Here is a 13,437-nt window from a genome sequence, read left to right as displayed (position 1 = left end):
GAGAAAGAGGGTGTCTCCCCCAGGGACAGTGGCACTGGTCCCTGCCTAAAGGGAGGGCGGTCCTTCCTGCTGGGGTCACGTGGTGCCCACGGAGCTGCTGAGAAGTGTTCCTTCAGACTGGGGCAGGATGGCTCAGCTGAAGCCTCAGCAGCCTCAGGGACAGCCTGCAGGGGGCGTCACCCTATTTCTGTGCCCAGCAGGCTTTTCCCCCATCGCCCATGGCCGCTCATTTACTGGCTCCTCCCTCTTTAGGCTTTTGTGTGCCTAGCCGTCTAGGGGATGTAGGGGTGGGGGGATGTGGGCGCACCGGATCAGGGCCCGCGAGGGAGGTGGTGCTTCCTTTAGGGCCCCTGGCCCCAAACCAGTGGGCAGGGTTACGGGATCCCATGAGCCTCTCTCCCGCCAGATCTCTCAGCCCCAGTGAATGGCGAGGCCACGTCTCAGAAGGGGGAGAGCATGGAAGACAAGGAGCAGGAGGAAGGACAGAATTCCGAGGAGGGGCTGGGGTGTGGCTCCTCCGAAGAGCCGTTGCACAACGAGTGAGTATTGCAGCGGGCGGCAGCCCTGGGGGGCCGCCTCCTGACCAGGCCTCCACTGCGTGGGCTGCTCATTCTGCTGTTGGCCCAGGGACTTGTCCTACACGCCGGCCTCCCACCCCCACCTTTGCCGCTGACCCCCCAGGTGCCCCATCGAGGCAGCTCCGCGGCTCTGGGCTGCTCTGGGAGGATGGCTTCCTCCTGGCGCCCCGGGAGCGGGCGCAGTGGGCTCCTTGATGCTGACGCCGTGCTGAGGGTCCCGGGCCTGCCCGCGCCTGGCGGGGGTCTGGCTGGGCAGCGTAGGGGGCTCCGGACGTGGGCTGCACCCCCAGGGCGCTGGGTCTCTGTCGGCGGTGGGAAGCCGAGTGCTCACCCCTGGCCGCCTGTGCTCCCACCAGCAGCGTGCGGGAGGGCCCCGAGCTGGATGTGTCTGGGCAGGAGCGGCAGGAGCATGCGAGGGTGCGGATGGACTCGGAGTCCCTGGACGAGGAGGACAGCTGAGCCCCGGCGGCCAGGCCCACCCGGCACGCGTAGACGCCCCAGGCCTGCCCCGGCCCCCACCCGCCACCCGCCGAGCAGAGACCTGTTGGGGAAGCGCTGTGCTGTCCCTTTGTATCTGTCCCCTGGGTTGTTTTTCTGCCTAACTTCTGTGATTTCCAACCGACATGAAATGACTATAAAGGGTTTTTTTAATGAAAGTCATTTTTATTGGCTTGGTTTTCTAGGATGGCTGGTGTAGCTGTCTAGGGCCCCTCCAGGGACAGAGGGTTTAAGCCACAAGGTCACCGTTCACAGCGAATGTGAACTCGGTTCTGACACTGCCCCTGCCCGGCCTGGGCCTGCAGAGCTGACGGTGAGGGAGAGGGGAGGTGGGAGGCCATTTTAGAAGTAACGCAGGCTCAAGCAGAGGCTGCAGTCTGATCCTCTCGCGTGCAGCATCCTAGAGCCCAGACATTCTTGCAGGGCCTTGCTCCCATTCCTGCTCTTGGCCGGGCTGCGGGGAAGACCCAGGGTCCCCAGAAGCAGCAGCTTAGGGCATTCAAGCCATTCAGGCTTTGGGGGGTGCTGTGGGCTGGCCGTTGTCCTTGATGTTCAGAGGATGTGAGTGTTGGGGGCAGGCCTTGCTCTGTGACCTTGGACAAGTGGCACTCCCATTCTGGGCTTCTCGTTCCTCACCTGTAAAGTGGCCCCAGGCTCCCAGGGCCAGCACATGGATTTGGACAGACGTGTATGTGGTTCCCAGCCAGGCACCTGCATCAGCAGTGGGGTCCACCGTGTGTCCTCCGCCCTGCCCCTCGTCAAGTGCCTCCATCCTAGCTGGGGCCGTGGTGCGGTGTGGGACTTCTGAGCCTGGCGCCCCCCCATTTGGTCTGGCTGGACTGAAGCTCCAGTGACTGCTCAGTTGGCGTGAACGGCCATGTGCCCAGCGCCTCCACCTGTGGTAGAGACCGAGGAGGAAGGGGCCCCAGAGGCTTCTGGACCCGTCCCCGCGTCTCACCATGGCCGGCTCCGGGGAACTAATGACGACCCTTTGGGGAAGGCTGGCCTCGTGTCCTGAGCTTGGAACACTCCATCGTTTCTGAGAGGGGGCTGGTATGAGGGCACCTCGAGCCCTCCTTAAGGGAGGGAGGTAGCCTGATTGGGGGGTTGTGGGTGGGATACGGGGGCTTCCTTGGCAGGGCTCCCCCCAGCTGGAGGACAGGGGAGGTCCAGTGAGGGGGAGCCTCAGCTTCCTCACGCGCCACCCATCTCGCGTGGCTGCCCTGGGCATTTAGGGACAGTGTGGCTGGGAAAGAGGGGACGCTGTGTGTGTCCCAGCCCGTGTTCTCCAGCCTGGGGTGAGTGTGGGACCGTGTTGAGCACATTTTGTCATATACCCCCTAGGGCCCCATCCCCCACGGGAACACCTCTCGTTCCTTCCTCAGCCCAGGGGCCTTGGGGACCACAAATCATCAGCTCTGGGGGTGGGCCGAGGCCACACTGGTGTCAGCAGAGGCAGCGGGAGCCCACGCCGGGTGACAGTGGCATTCTGGTACCTTCTGGTACAATGGAACACGGTTTGCTGAGGGCTGGGGTGTATGCTTCTGGAGTGAGGACAGTGCTCCAGGAGCCCAGGATGGAGGAGCACCTGCTGTGCCCGTAGCTAAAGGACCTAGACTAGGCTGCCCCAAAGATGAAAGGGTGCCTCGTGGAGGCTGCTGACTGGAGAACCTTCTAGACCTAGGCATGTTTCCACTTCTCTTTTCTAATTGGAGTGCTTGCTTGAGACCTTTAGGGGAAGGCCCTCTGTCAGCGGTCTTAGCAGCCCTGGGCCCCTGAGGCAGGAGAAGGCCCAGCGGTGCTTGGGAAGAAAGGGTGGACGGCGTAGGCAGGGCCAGAGCTGGGTGTGCGGTGCGGCTGAACTCAAAGTCCTGGGTGCCCCCCACAGGTGCTAGGCAGCGCCAGCGTGCGGGGTCCAGACCTTCGGGGATTTGGAACTGGTTTGGGCTGGGGAGAAGGCTCCGCGGAGGGCTCCGTGGGCAGGAGGGACCTACAGCTGCTGCCCAGCGGGGTGCAGGGCAAAGGGCCCCACCAGCCAGCAGGGCGGCGGGCTGTGCTGCACACTCTCCAGCATCTGCTCCAGCTTCTGCCATGCCTGGCCCACGGCCCCGCGGCTCTGGGCCAGGCGCTGTGCCGGCAGCTCTTCCACGGAGCTGGCCGAGGACACGAGGCCGTAGAGCTCACAGAGGCTGTGGCGCGCCTGCCCGACATGCTGCTGGAGCTCAGAGGGGAGGCCCTGGAGGCTGGAGGCCAGGGTGCTGTAGGCCACGTGGAGCTGCTGGATGAGGCCGCAGGCCCTGGACAGAGCCCTGGAGCCTGGCACCTGCGGGGGAGGGAAGGGGTGAGGTAAGCAGGAGTTGGGGGAGAAGAGCGGGAGCCGTGGCCCTTTGTTACATACCTCTTGGGGAGCGGCTCCCTCCACTCTGCTGTTCGGACCCTGGTCCAGCCATGGCTGGCTTTCTGGAGCCTGCTTGGCCCTTTCAATCTAGAAAGAGAACCCAGCAGAGAAATTACGGCTTCTCAGCAGGGTCCTTTTACACTCCCCCCTGGGGACATTCCTGGGCCTGGCCCTAGAGCCTCGTGTCTAGACCTCTCCGTGGTGTGGTGGGAGAGCCAGCTGTGTCAGGATGGGCAATAGTCCATATTCTTGGGCTTGTCAGAGACCAAATAACAAACACTTCCCAGCTCAAAACCCTCCCATAGCTCCCCAGTGCCTTTTGGATAAGATCCAGCTCTTCACCATGGCCTACACTGTCTGCTCCCTGGGACTGCCCAGACCTCATCTCCTGCTGACACTGTCACACTCTGCTCTGGACACGCTAGCCTCATTTTGTCCTCTGACCACTTCCAGCATGCTGCTGCCTCAGGGCCTTTGCACATGCTGCCTGCTCAGCCTGGAGCATGCTTCCTCTGGCCTTACACGTGGTGCCCATCTGATCTCGGCTCGAGGTTGTCCTCCAGGTGAGGCCTTCCCCGGCCACCCAGTGCAGTGGCCTCTAGTCCTCCCTGTCAGATTTCATTATTCTCAGAGGCACATCACTGTCGAGTTATTGTGGATGTTTGTTTCTTGGCTGTTTATCTCCCCCTTTGGGTGGAGATAAAGGCTCTTTTGGCAGTTTTCCTTCCTTGATTGTTGGGTCCCCGGCACATAGGAGCCTCCCTAGCCCCACCACTAATCTTCGTTGTCCCAGCAATTGGGGGGTGGGGGGGGCAGCACGTGGGCCAGGTGTGGACTCCCAACTTGCAGTCACCCTCCCAGCGCACCCCGCGGCAACTCCCATCTGGGGCCCGCTAGTCAGCTCCGTTTCCCCCATCCAAAACCAAGCTCTCACTGTTCACCCTCAGCCCACTCGGCACCTCCCCTGGGGTCCCCTGCTAAAAATCTCCCAGGCAGAGTGCCTGGCTGGTTCAGTCGGGGGAGCTGGCAGCTCTCAATCTCAGGGTTGTGAGTTCAAGCCCCATGTTGGGTATAGAAGTTACTTCAATAAGATACTTCAAAAAAATTTTAAGTCTCTGAGATTCCTTAGGGCCCCTCTCTCTCATGCCCCGCGTCTAGCCTGCCCACAGACCCGGCAGCCCTGCTCTGGACGCACATCCTGAACACAGGTGCCTCTCGCTGCCGCCGACACTGGCCCTGAGGCCCCATTGTTCTTCACTTGCCAGGATTTTTGTGGAAACCTCACTGATCTCCCAGGTCCGGCCTGTTCTCCCTTCAGCAGCCAGAGTGACCCCCTAGCAAAACCTCTGTTGGGTCAGGCCAGCGCTCCATCCCGGGCGCTGCGGGGGGAGGGGGGGAGGGCTGAGCACCATCCCTGGCCCCACCCCCCTCGATGCCAGGTGCACCTTTTCCCACAGTCGTGACAGCTACAGATGCCCCCAGACAGGGCCCAGCGTCCCAGAGGCCTGATCATCCCCATCGAGACCCCTCGGGATTGGACCAGTGCTCTTTAAACTGGGGCTCACCAGAGAGCACGGGGCACTGATTGAAAAGTTGCGCGGGCACCCCCCGGGGATCCCGGCTCAGGCCGCGCCACCGGGCTCCTCCCCGCGTGTGTAAGTGAGGCTGATGCATCTCAACATCTAAAACTCAGCTTGGGGACCGGGAGGTCGTCAGAGCTGGGGGTCCCTCCGTGCGCTGCTGCTGGACTGTGTGCAGCCCGCCCCCCAGCGTGAGTGGCAGCTCTCGTGGTGCCGAAGGCCTGGGGGATCCTGGGGAGCTATTCTGAGGAAGGTGCCGTGGGGAGGGCAAGGCTCTTACCAGCTCGAAGGAGTCCTCCAGCTGGGCCAGCGCAGCCCTGGCCTGGAACTGGCTGTGCTGCAGCTGGCTCAGGGCATGCTCAAGAGCCCGCTGGCGGAAGCCGGGGGCCAGGTCGCCCAGACGCACGAAATAGCTGCCGCGGTCGGCCGTGAGCACCTTTGGCTCGGGTTCGGACGCAGCAAGCCGAGCTGGAAAGGAAGACGGGATTCCTCAATCTGAGAGGCCCCTGGAAAATCCAGGGCTTGGGTTTTACAGAAGCCAAGCCCTCCCAGGGGGGTGGGCCCAGCTATACTGTTCTCACCTTGCTCCCCGGCATCCATGGGGTGGAAGATATCCCCCAGCTCCCCCAGCTCGTCCTGGAGCGTTGCAAAGCTCACGGCTCCTTCGTGTCCTGCATCCTCCCTGCCCAGGGTGGCCCCATGGGTGCCCGTGGCCACGGCAGTGGCTTCCCTGGCAAGGTCCAGGCCGGTACAGAGAGTGTCTGGGGCGCTGGATACCCCAGAGGACAGAGCCTCCTGGGGTCTCAGGATAGTTTGCTCCCCTTCTTTGTCTGGGGCACTGTAACTGGGGAGTCCACTGTCCTGGGTACCAGGTAACCAATTCTGAACGGTCTGCACTGTCCCTTTGGCCACACTCCCTGCCCCGGTGAGCCCAGTGGACACTGCATCCTTGGTGCCCGTCAGGACGGTCTTGGTGGTGTCCAGGCCAGTCTGGATGGTGCCCTTGGCCATGTTCGCTGCCCCTGTCACCCCAGTGGACACTGCATCCTTGGTGCCCGTCAGGACGGTTTTGGTGGTGTCCAGGCCAGTCTGGAAGGTGCCCTTGGCCAGGTTCGCTGCCCCTGTCACCCCAGTGGACACTGCATCTTTGGTGCCAGTCAGGACGGTCTTGGTGGTATCCAGGCTAGTCTGGATGGTGCCCTTGGCCAGGTTCGCTGCCCCTGTCACCCCAGTGGACACTGCATCTTTAGTGCCTGTGACAACATTCTTGGTGGTGTCCAGGCCAGTCTGAACGGTGCCCTTGGCCATATTCATTGCCCCAGTGAGCCCAGTGGACACCGCATCTTTGGTGCCCGTCAGGACGGTCTTGGTCGTGTCCATGCCAGTCTGGACGGTGCCCTTGGCCATACCCAGTGCTCCTGTGAGCCCAGTGGATAGGGTATCTTTGGTGCCAGTTAGGACAGTCTTTGAGGTGTCCAGACCTCCCTGGACAGCTCCTTTGGCCACATTCATGGCACCGGTCATCCCACTGCACACTGCATCCTTGGTGCCCGTCAGGACGGTCTTTGATGTGTCCATGCCAGTCTGGATGGTGCCCTTGGCCAGGTTCGCTGCCCCTCTCACCCCAGTGGACACTGCATCTTTAGTGCCTAGGACAACATTCTTGGTGGTGTCCAGTCCAGTCTGAACGGTGCCCTTGGCCATGTTTGTTGCCCCAGTGAGCCCAGTGGATACTGCATCCTTGGTGCCCATGAGGACGGTCTTTGATGTGTCCATGCCAGTCTGGACAGCTCCTTTGGCCACATTCATGGCACCGGTCATCCCACTGCACATGGTGTCCTTGGTGCCCGTCAGGACGGTCTTGGTGGTGTCCAGGCCAGTCTGGAAGGTGCCCTTGGCCAGGTTCGCTGCCCCTGTCACCCCAGTGGACACTGCATCCTTGGTGCCCATCAGGACGGTCTTGGTGGTGTCCAGGCCAGTCTGGATGGTGCCCTTGGCCATGTTCGCTGCCCCTGTCACCCCAGTGGACACTGCATCCTTGGTGCCCGTCAGGACGGTCTTGGTGGTGTCCAGGCCAGTCTGGATGGTGCCCTTGGCCATGTTCGCTGCCCCTGTCACCCCAGTGGACACTGCATCCTTGGTGCCCGTCAGGACGGTCTTGGTGGTGTCCAGGCCAGTCTGGATGGTGCCCTTGGCCAGGTTCACTGCCCCTGTCACCCCAGTGGACACTGCATCTTTAGTGCCTGTGACAACATTCTTGGTGGTTTCCAGGCCAGTCTGAACAGTGCCCTTGGCCATATTCATTGCCCCAGTGAGCCCAGTGGACACCGCATCCTTGGTGCCCGTCAGGACGGTCTTGGTCGTGTCCATGCCAGTCTGGACGGTGCCCTTGGCCATACCCAGTGCTCCTGTGAGCCCAGTAGATAGGGTATCTTTGGTGCCAGTTAGGACAGTCTTTGAGGTGTCCAGACCTCCCTGGACAGCTCCTTTGGCCACATTCATGGCACCGGTCATCCCACTGCACATGGTGTCCTTGGTGCCCGTCAGGACGGTCTTTGATGTGTCCATGCCAGTCTGGACAGCTCCTTTGGCCACATTCATGGCACCGGTCATCCCACTGCACACTGCATCCTTGGTGCCCGTCAGGACGGTCTTTGATGTGTCCATGCCAGTCTGGACAGCTCCTTTGGCCACATTCATGGCACCGGTCATCCCACTGCACATGGTGTCCTTGGTGCCCGTCAGGACGGTCTTGGTGGTGTCCAGGCCAGTCTGGACAGCTCCTTTGGCCACATTCATGGCACCGGTCATCCCACTGCACATGGTGTCCTTGGTGCCCGTCAGGACGGTCTTGGTGGTGTCCAGGCCAGTCTGGATGGTGCCTTTGGCCATGTTCGCTGCCCCTGTCACCCCAGTGGACACTGCATCCTTGGTGCCCATGAGGACGGTCTTTGATGTGTCCATGCCAGTCTGAACAGTGCCCTTGGCCATATTCATTGCCCCAGTGAGCCCAGTGGACACCGCATCCTTGGTGCCCGTCAGGACGGTCTTGGTCGTGTCCATGCCAGTCTGGACGGTGCCCTTGGCCATACCCAGTGCTCCTGTGAGCCCAGTGGATAGGGTATCTTTGGTGCCAGTTAGGACAGTCTTTGAGGTGTCCAGACCTCCCTGGACAGCTCCTTTGGCCACATTCATGGCACCGGTCATCCCACTGCACATGGTGTCCTTGGTGCCCGTCAGGACGCTCTTTGATGTGTCCATGCCAGTCTGGACAGCTCCTTTGGCCACATTCATGGCACCGGTCATCCCACTGCACACTGCATCCTTGGTGCCCGTCAGGACGGTCTTTGATGTGTCCATGCCAGTCTGGACAGCTCCTTTGGCCACATTCATGGCACCGGTCATCCCACTGCACATGGTGTCCTTGGTGCCCGTCAGGACGGTCTTGGTGGTGTCCAGGCCAGTCTGGATGGTGCCTTTGGCCAGGTTCGCTGCCCCTGTCACCCCAGTGGACACTGCATCCTTGGTGCCCATGAGGACGGTCTTTGATGTGTCCATGCCAGTCTGAACAGTGCCCTTGGCCATATTCATTGCCCCAGTGAGCCCAGTGGACACCGCATCCTTGGTGCCCATGAGGACGGTCTTTGATGTGTCCATGCCAGTCTGGACAGCTCCTTTGGCCACATTCATGGCACCGGTCATCCCACTGCACATGGTGTCCTTGGTGCCCGTCAGGACGGTCTTGGTGGTGTCCAGGCCAGTCTGGATGGTGCCCTTGGCCAGGTTCGTTGCCCCTGTCACCCCAGTGGACACTGCATCTTTAGTGCCTGTGACAACATTCTTGGTGGTTTCCAGGCCAGTCTGAACGGTGCCCTTGGCCATATTCATTGCCCCAGTGAGCCCAGTGGACACCGCATCCTTGGTGCCCGTCAGGACGGTCTTGGTCGTGTCCATGCCAGTCTGGACGGTGCCCTTGGCCATACCCAGTGCTCCTGTGAGCCCAGTGGATAGGGTATCTTTGGTGCCAGTTAGGACAGTCTTTGAGGTGTCCAGACCTCCCTGGACAGCTCCTTTGGCCACATTCATGGCACCGGTCATCCTACTGCACACTGCATCCTTGGTGCCCGTCAGGACGGTCTTTGATGTGTCCATGCCAGTCTGGACAGCTCCTTTGGCCACATTCATGGCACTGGTCATCCCACTGCACATGGTGTCCTTGGTGCCCGTCAGGACAGTCTTGGTGGTGTCCAGGCCAGTCTGGATGGTGCCTTTGGCCATATTCGCTGCCCCTGTCACCCCAGTGGACACTGCATCCTTGGTGCCCATGAGGACGGTCTTTGATGTGTCCATGCCAGTCTGAACAGTGCCCTTGGCCATATTCATTGCCCCAGTGAGCCCAGTGGACACCGCATCCTTGGTGCCCATGAGGACGGTCTTTGATGTGTCCATGCCAGTCTGGACAGCTCCTTTGGCCACATTCATGGCACCGGTCATCCCACTGCACATGGTGTCCTTGGTGCCCGTCAGGACGGTCTTGGTGGTGTCCAGGCCAGTCTGGATGGTGCCCTTGGCCAGGTTTGCTGCCCCTGTCACCCCAGTGGACACTGCATCCTTGGTGCCCGTGAGTGCAGACCGGGTCATGCCCAGGCCTCCCTGCACGACACCTTTAGCTGTGTCCACCATGTTGGCCATCCCAGAGGAGATGGCACCCTTGGTCTTGGTCATCTTAGAGCACACCGGGTCCTTTGCCCCAGAGGTCATCTGATAAGAAAGGACACAAGTGGTCAAGAGGACAGCTGGAGACACTGCACCCCAGACTTCATCCAAGCTGATCCCTCGTGTGCTTCCGGGAGGGGGACTGTCCCCCAGAAAGCCAGCCGCTCACCTCCCACCCCAACACACTTTCCTCTTGTGCTGGTATCCAGCCCCAAGCAGCCCTATCCCAGTGGCAGATGGTCCCCATTGTTGATGGCAGGTTCCTACAGCTCCAGAGCCCTTGCCAAAGTCCCCTGAACTTGGGCTCAATGCCACTCATTGAATGATATAGTGTGTTCACCCTGCCTACTCTTTACTTTTGGCAGCTTTCGAGCCTGGTTTCCCCGTGAGTGGGGAGACCAACTCACTCATTAAAAAGAACATCTTCAAGTAAGAGTGGAGAATCAACATTTAGAAGAGTAATACCTGCAAAAGGACAGGGACAAGTATTGGGTTTGAGTCATGGGATCCCGTCAGTGATTTTCATCATTTTTGACCTCCCAAAGGGCGGTTTCTCTAGTTGGTTGAACTAACAAAGGGTGGTGATGGTCTCAGAGTGCCAGCAAGCAGTTTCAAGCACGAGTGTGCTGTCTGTAAGCCAGGGCTCCTGCACTGGGGTGCTTCTACCCTCCAGGGGACGCCGGGTGGCGTCTGTGGATGTCTGGGCTTGCTGCAACTCGGGGGAGAGGGTGCTCCTGGCATCGAGTGCACCCTCCCTGCAGTGCCCGGGACGTCCCACAACCAAGACTTATCTGGCTCCCAACAGCCAGACTGCTGAGGGGGAGGAGCCCAGAGATTTTATTCTTACCAGTGCCTGCCTGCTGCCCAGCATCATTTCAGGTGGGCATTTGGGCTCCTGCCTACGGAGACCTGAGTTCAAATCTCAGCTCTCTGCTCCCCGCTAGCCCCTCGCTGTGTGACCTCAGGCAAGCCATGTCCCCTCTCTGAGCTTTGTCTAGAGCATGGTGGCTAAAACAGCGCCTCCTTCAAGGATTATGGAGGAAGGGAGTCAAGGTGCCTGAAGCACTTTGCAGGTAGTAGGTGCTCAATTAATGTGGGTCGAGAGAGGCAAGGAGTGGAGAGGAAGAGGGGGAGGGAAGAGGGTGTGGCTGCCACGGTCTGTTTTAATCTGGGCCAGAGGGCCTCTGGTGTCCTTCCCCCTTTGCCTTTGCCATCTGGCTGAGCTGAGGGTGGAGGAGTCCTAACAGGGCTCTGGAATCAGTCTCTCCGCTTGGCCAGGCCTTGGGGATGTGATAGCGCGGGAGGTCCCCATCATCGGGGCAGCCTCCACCTGCCCAAGGTTCAGGCACTACACTACCACGCCTCGCTGTGTGACCTTTGGCCGGTGGCTCGCCTTCTCTGTGCTTCAGCTGCCGTGTGGGGTACTATGGCTCCCTTCCTCCCGGGGCCCGTTAACTGTGAAGGAGCACGCAGAACGCACTGAGCCCAAAGCCCGACACACAGTGAGTTGCCCGTGTTTTCGGTCCCGTGATGCTAGACGGAGCCGGGGGGGGGGGGGCGCTCTCTGTTGACCACGTGGAGCCCTGCCGTGCTGATGTGCACACAGAAGCTCGGAGGGGAACCAGTACCTGGAATCCCACAGCAGGACACACACGGGCGTCTGCCCTCTGCTTGGCCTGTGACAACCCCTCGGAAGGCAGGAACCGAAACACCCCGGGAGGGGCCCCAGAAGGAGGTGGGGACCATCAGGCTCTGCCAGCGCCTCTCACCTTATCTGAAGGCGGTGGTAGCTTCTCCCCATGGGCCGTCTGCTCCAGGTTGGTGGCTGCTGGGGGGACAGGAGCTGGTCAGGCTACCGGGAAGGGCGAGGGACGTGGGCTGGCATTGGCCACCCCGGTGCCCGTTGCGCAATTGGTGGGCACAGCCTGAAAGGTCAGGAATGTCCCAGCCACCCTGCCAGGGACAGCAGGAGGGGACATCCACGGCCACAGGTCTGGCGCCGTCCCTGGCCCAGCGAGAGGCTCCGCTGACCTCCAGGGTCTCGGGCTCCTGGAGCAGAAGTTCTCTGGAGTTTTCCCTGCCCGGACACTCCCCCGAGGGGGACGGCAGGAGGACTCAGGGCCCCGCCCCCCGCCCCTGCCCCTGCTGGCAGCTACTCGTCGGGCCCAGGTATGTGGAGCAGAAGTCAGCAGCCCCAGGCTCCGGGCCCAGAGTAAGGTCCAGTCCAGGCAGCCGCCCCAAACCTACGCTCCCCTTCATCGGCCCCTCTGCACGCCCCAGGGCTGCCCGAAGGGTGGAGAGCCCCCCCCCAGGCTGTGTGAGCCCCAAGAAGCCAGTGCCCCTTTCTGGGAACCGGGAGGGAAATCGTCAATGAGCTCAGACATGGGGTACACCAGGCCCTGGTCCGTGGTGCATCAGAAATGGGGTGGGAGGCAGGGGAGGGGTCGAGAAAGTAGGGGACATCGCAGGGAGACAGGCTGTGTTCACAACCCCACTGTTGCTGCTTACGCTACTTTGGGCCACTCACCTGCCGTATTGATGCCTCAGTTTCCCCATCTGGCACTAAATGAGCATGCCAGCCCCGTAGTGCCTATTGAGATGACGCTGACACATACGAACTGCCCCCAAATGGCCAAAAGCCCCCTCTGGGGGGTTTCTTCCTGGGGCCCACCTCCAGAGCCCCTGCCTCCGTGGAGCTGTCCACTCACCCTCAGTCTGGGGCTGGGCAGAGGCTCCTGCAGGATCGGCGACTGGCTGGGCCTCTTTCGCTGAGCTGTGGGCGCTGGCCATTAGGTTCCGGGCAGAGCTGAAGCCAGGCAGGGACCCCAAGAAGCTCCCCAGGGTCTACATGGGGCAAGGGGCAGCGTTAGTAGGGCTGGGCCTTGGGGGCAGGGTGGGAGAAAGCATCAGACAGCCCTGGGTTCCTGTGTCACCTCACCCTTGTTCCTGGGTGACCCCAGGAAGGAGTCTTAGCCTCTCTGAGTCTCAGTTTCCTTGTCTGGGCAATGGGCAGAGTCAGCCTGCCTCCCGTACGGAGGAGAAGGTCATCCTCCGGGTCTCCAAAGACCTCTTCCTTCCACAGCCCCCATTTCACAGATGGGGAAACCGAGGCTCAGAGAGGGGCCATGGCTGGTTCAAGATCACACAGTAGGGAAAGGAGCTGAGGGTTGCTCGAGCCCCCCACCCCCCCCACCCATCCTCCAGCTTGGGACAGGAGGGAAGAATGGGTTCCATGGCTCTCGGAGGCTTCCCACCCCACCTGGGAAGGCCCTCCGGACCCCAGTACTGTGGCGGTCACTTTGCCAAGGTTCTGGGGGGCTCCCAGGCAGGGATCTCCCCCTCGCACACCTCCCCTTACCTTGCCCTTGGGTTTGGGAGGATCCCGTCCTCCTTCTTCGTGGGTGGACATGGTAATAAAACTCTAAGCAGCTGGAAGGGGGGCGGAGAGGGTGTGTAAATAGGGGGCCCCCAGGCCTCCTGCCCTACGCCCGTAAGCCAGGCGGCCCCCCGACCACACCCCCAGCCTCACCCTGGCATTGCTCACCTGGAGTGCGTGAGGGCCCTTCAGAGCCCCGGAGGCACAGCCCGCTGCCGGCTCCGCTATCGGCTGCCAGGCCTTATAGGGTCTGGGGCAGGCGCGGCCAGCGCGGGGCGGGCAGCCAGTGGG

At 61.3% G+C, this 13,437-nt stretch overlaps 2 protein-coding genes across 8 annotated transcripts in view; one reads left to right on the top strand and one right to left on the bottom strand.

Moving 5' to 3' along the window:
* The window catches only part of HDGFL2 (HDGF like 2), a 20,422-nt gene extending 19,188 nt beyond the window's left edge, over positions 1-1,234 (top strand). For 3 of the 5 annotated variants that reach the window (XR_010405824.1, XM_064573053.1, XM_045863276.3), the window contains exons 15-16: positions 407-539; positions 935-1,234. Coding sequence is in view for 3 of the 5 variants with exons in the window: in XM_064573053.1 (XP_064429123.1) it covers positions 407-539; positions 935-1,037 (236 nt within the window). In the remaining 2 variants the exon portion in view is untranslated. The remainder of the gene's footprint in view (positions 1-406; positions 540-934) is intronic. The other 2 variants (XR_010405825.1, XM_045863277.2) reach the window with 1 other exon arrangement.
* On the bottom strand, positions 1,221-13,437 carry PLIN4 (perilipin 4). 3 transcript variants are annotated; one of them, XM_045863270.3, is made up of 8 exons: positions 13,315-13,437; positions 13,129-13,199; positions 12,479-12,614; positions 11,540-11,598; positions 5,636-9,815; positions 5,335-5,522; positions 3,475-3,561; positions 1,221-3,399 (listed from the first exon to the last, which is right to left on the bottom strand). In XM_045863270.3, exons 2-8 carry the CDS (start codon positions 13,177-13,179, stop codon positions 3,067-3,069), a joined length of 5,034 nt encoding a protein of 1,677 aa, XP_045719226.2. In that variant the 5' UTR covers positions 13,180-13,199; positions 13,315-13,437; the 3' UTR covers positions 1,221-3,066. The 3 variants fall into 3 exon arrangements, with proteins under 3 accessions (XP_045719226.2, XP_045719227.2, XP_064429113.1); XM_045863271.3 differs by having other exon boundaries at positions 11,540-11,595; XM_064573043.1 differs by lacking the exons at positions 11,540-11,598; positions 12,479-12,614; positions 13,129-13,199; positions 13,315-13,437 and adding an exon at positions 11,399-11,522.

This window comes from Mirounga angustirostris, unplaced genomic scaffold (genome assembly GCF_029215605.1).
Source record: "Mirounga angustirostris isolate CCGP_5_RB_7025 unplaced genomic scaffold, mMirAng1.0.hap1 SCAF_1, whole genome shotgun sequence".
In the NCBI taxonomy this organism is placed as follows: domain Eukaryota; kingdom Metazoa; phylum Chordata; class Mammalia; order Carnivora; family Phocidae; genus Mirounga; species Mirounga angustirostris.
This window is presented reverse-complemented; position numbering and strand designations above follow the sequence as displayed.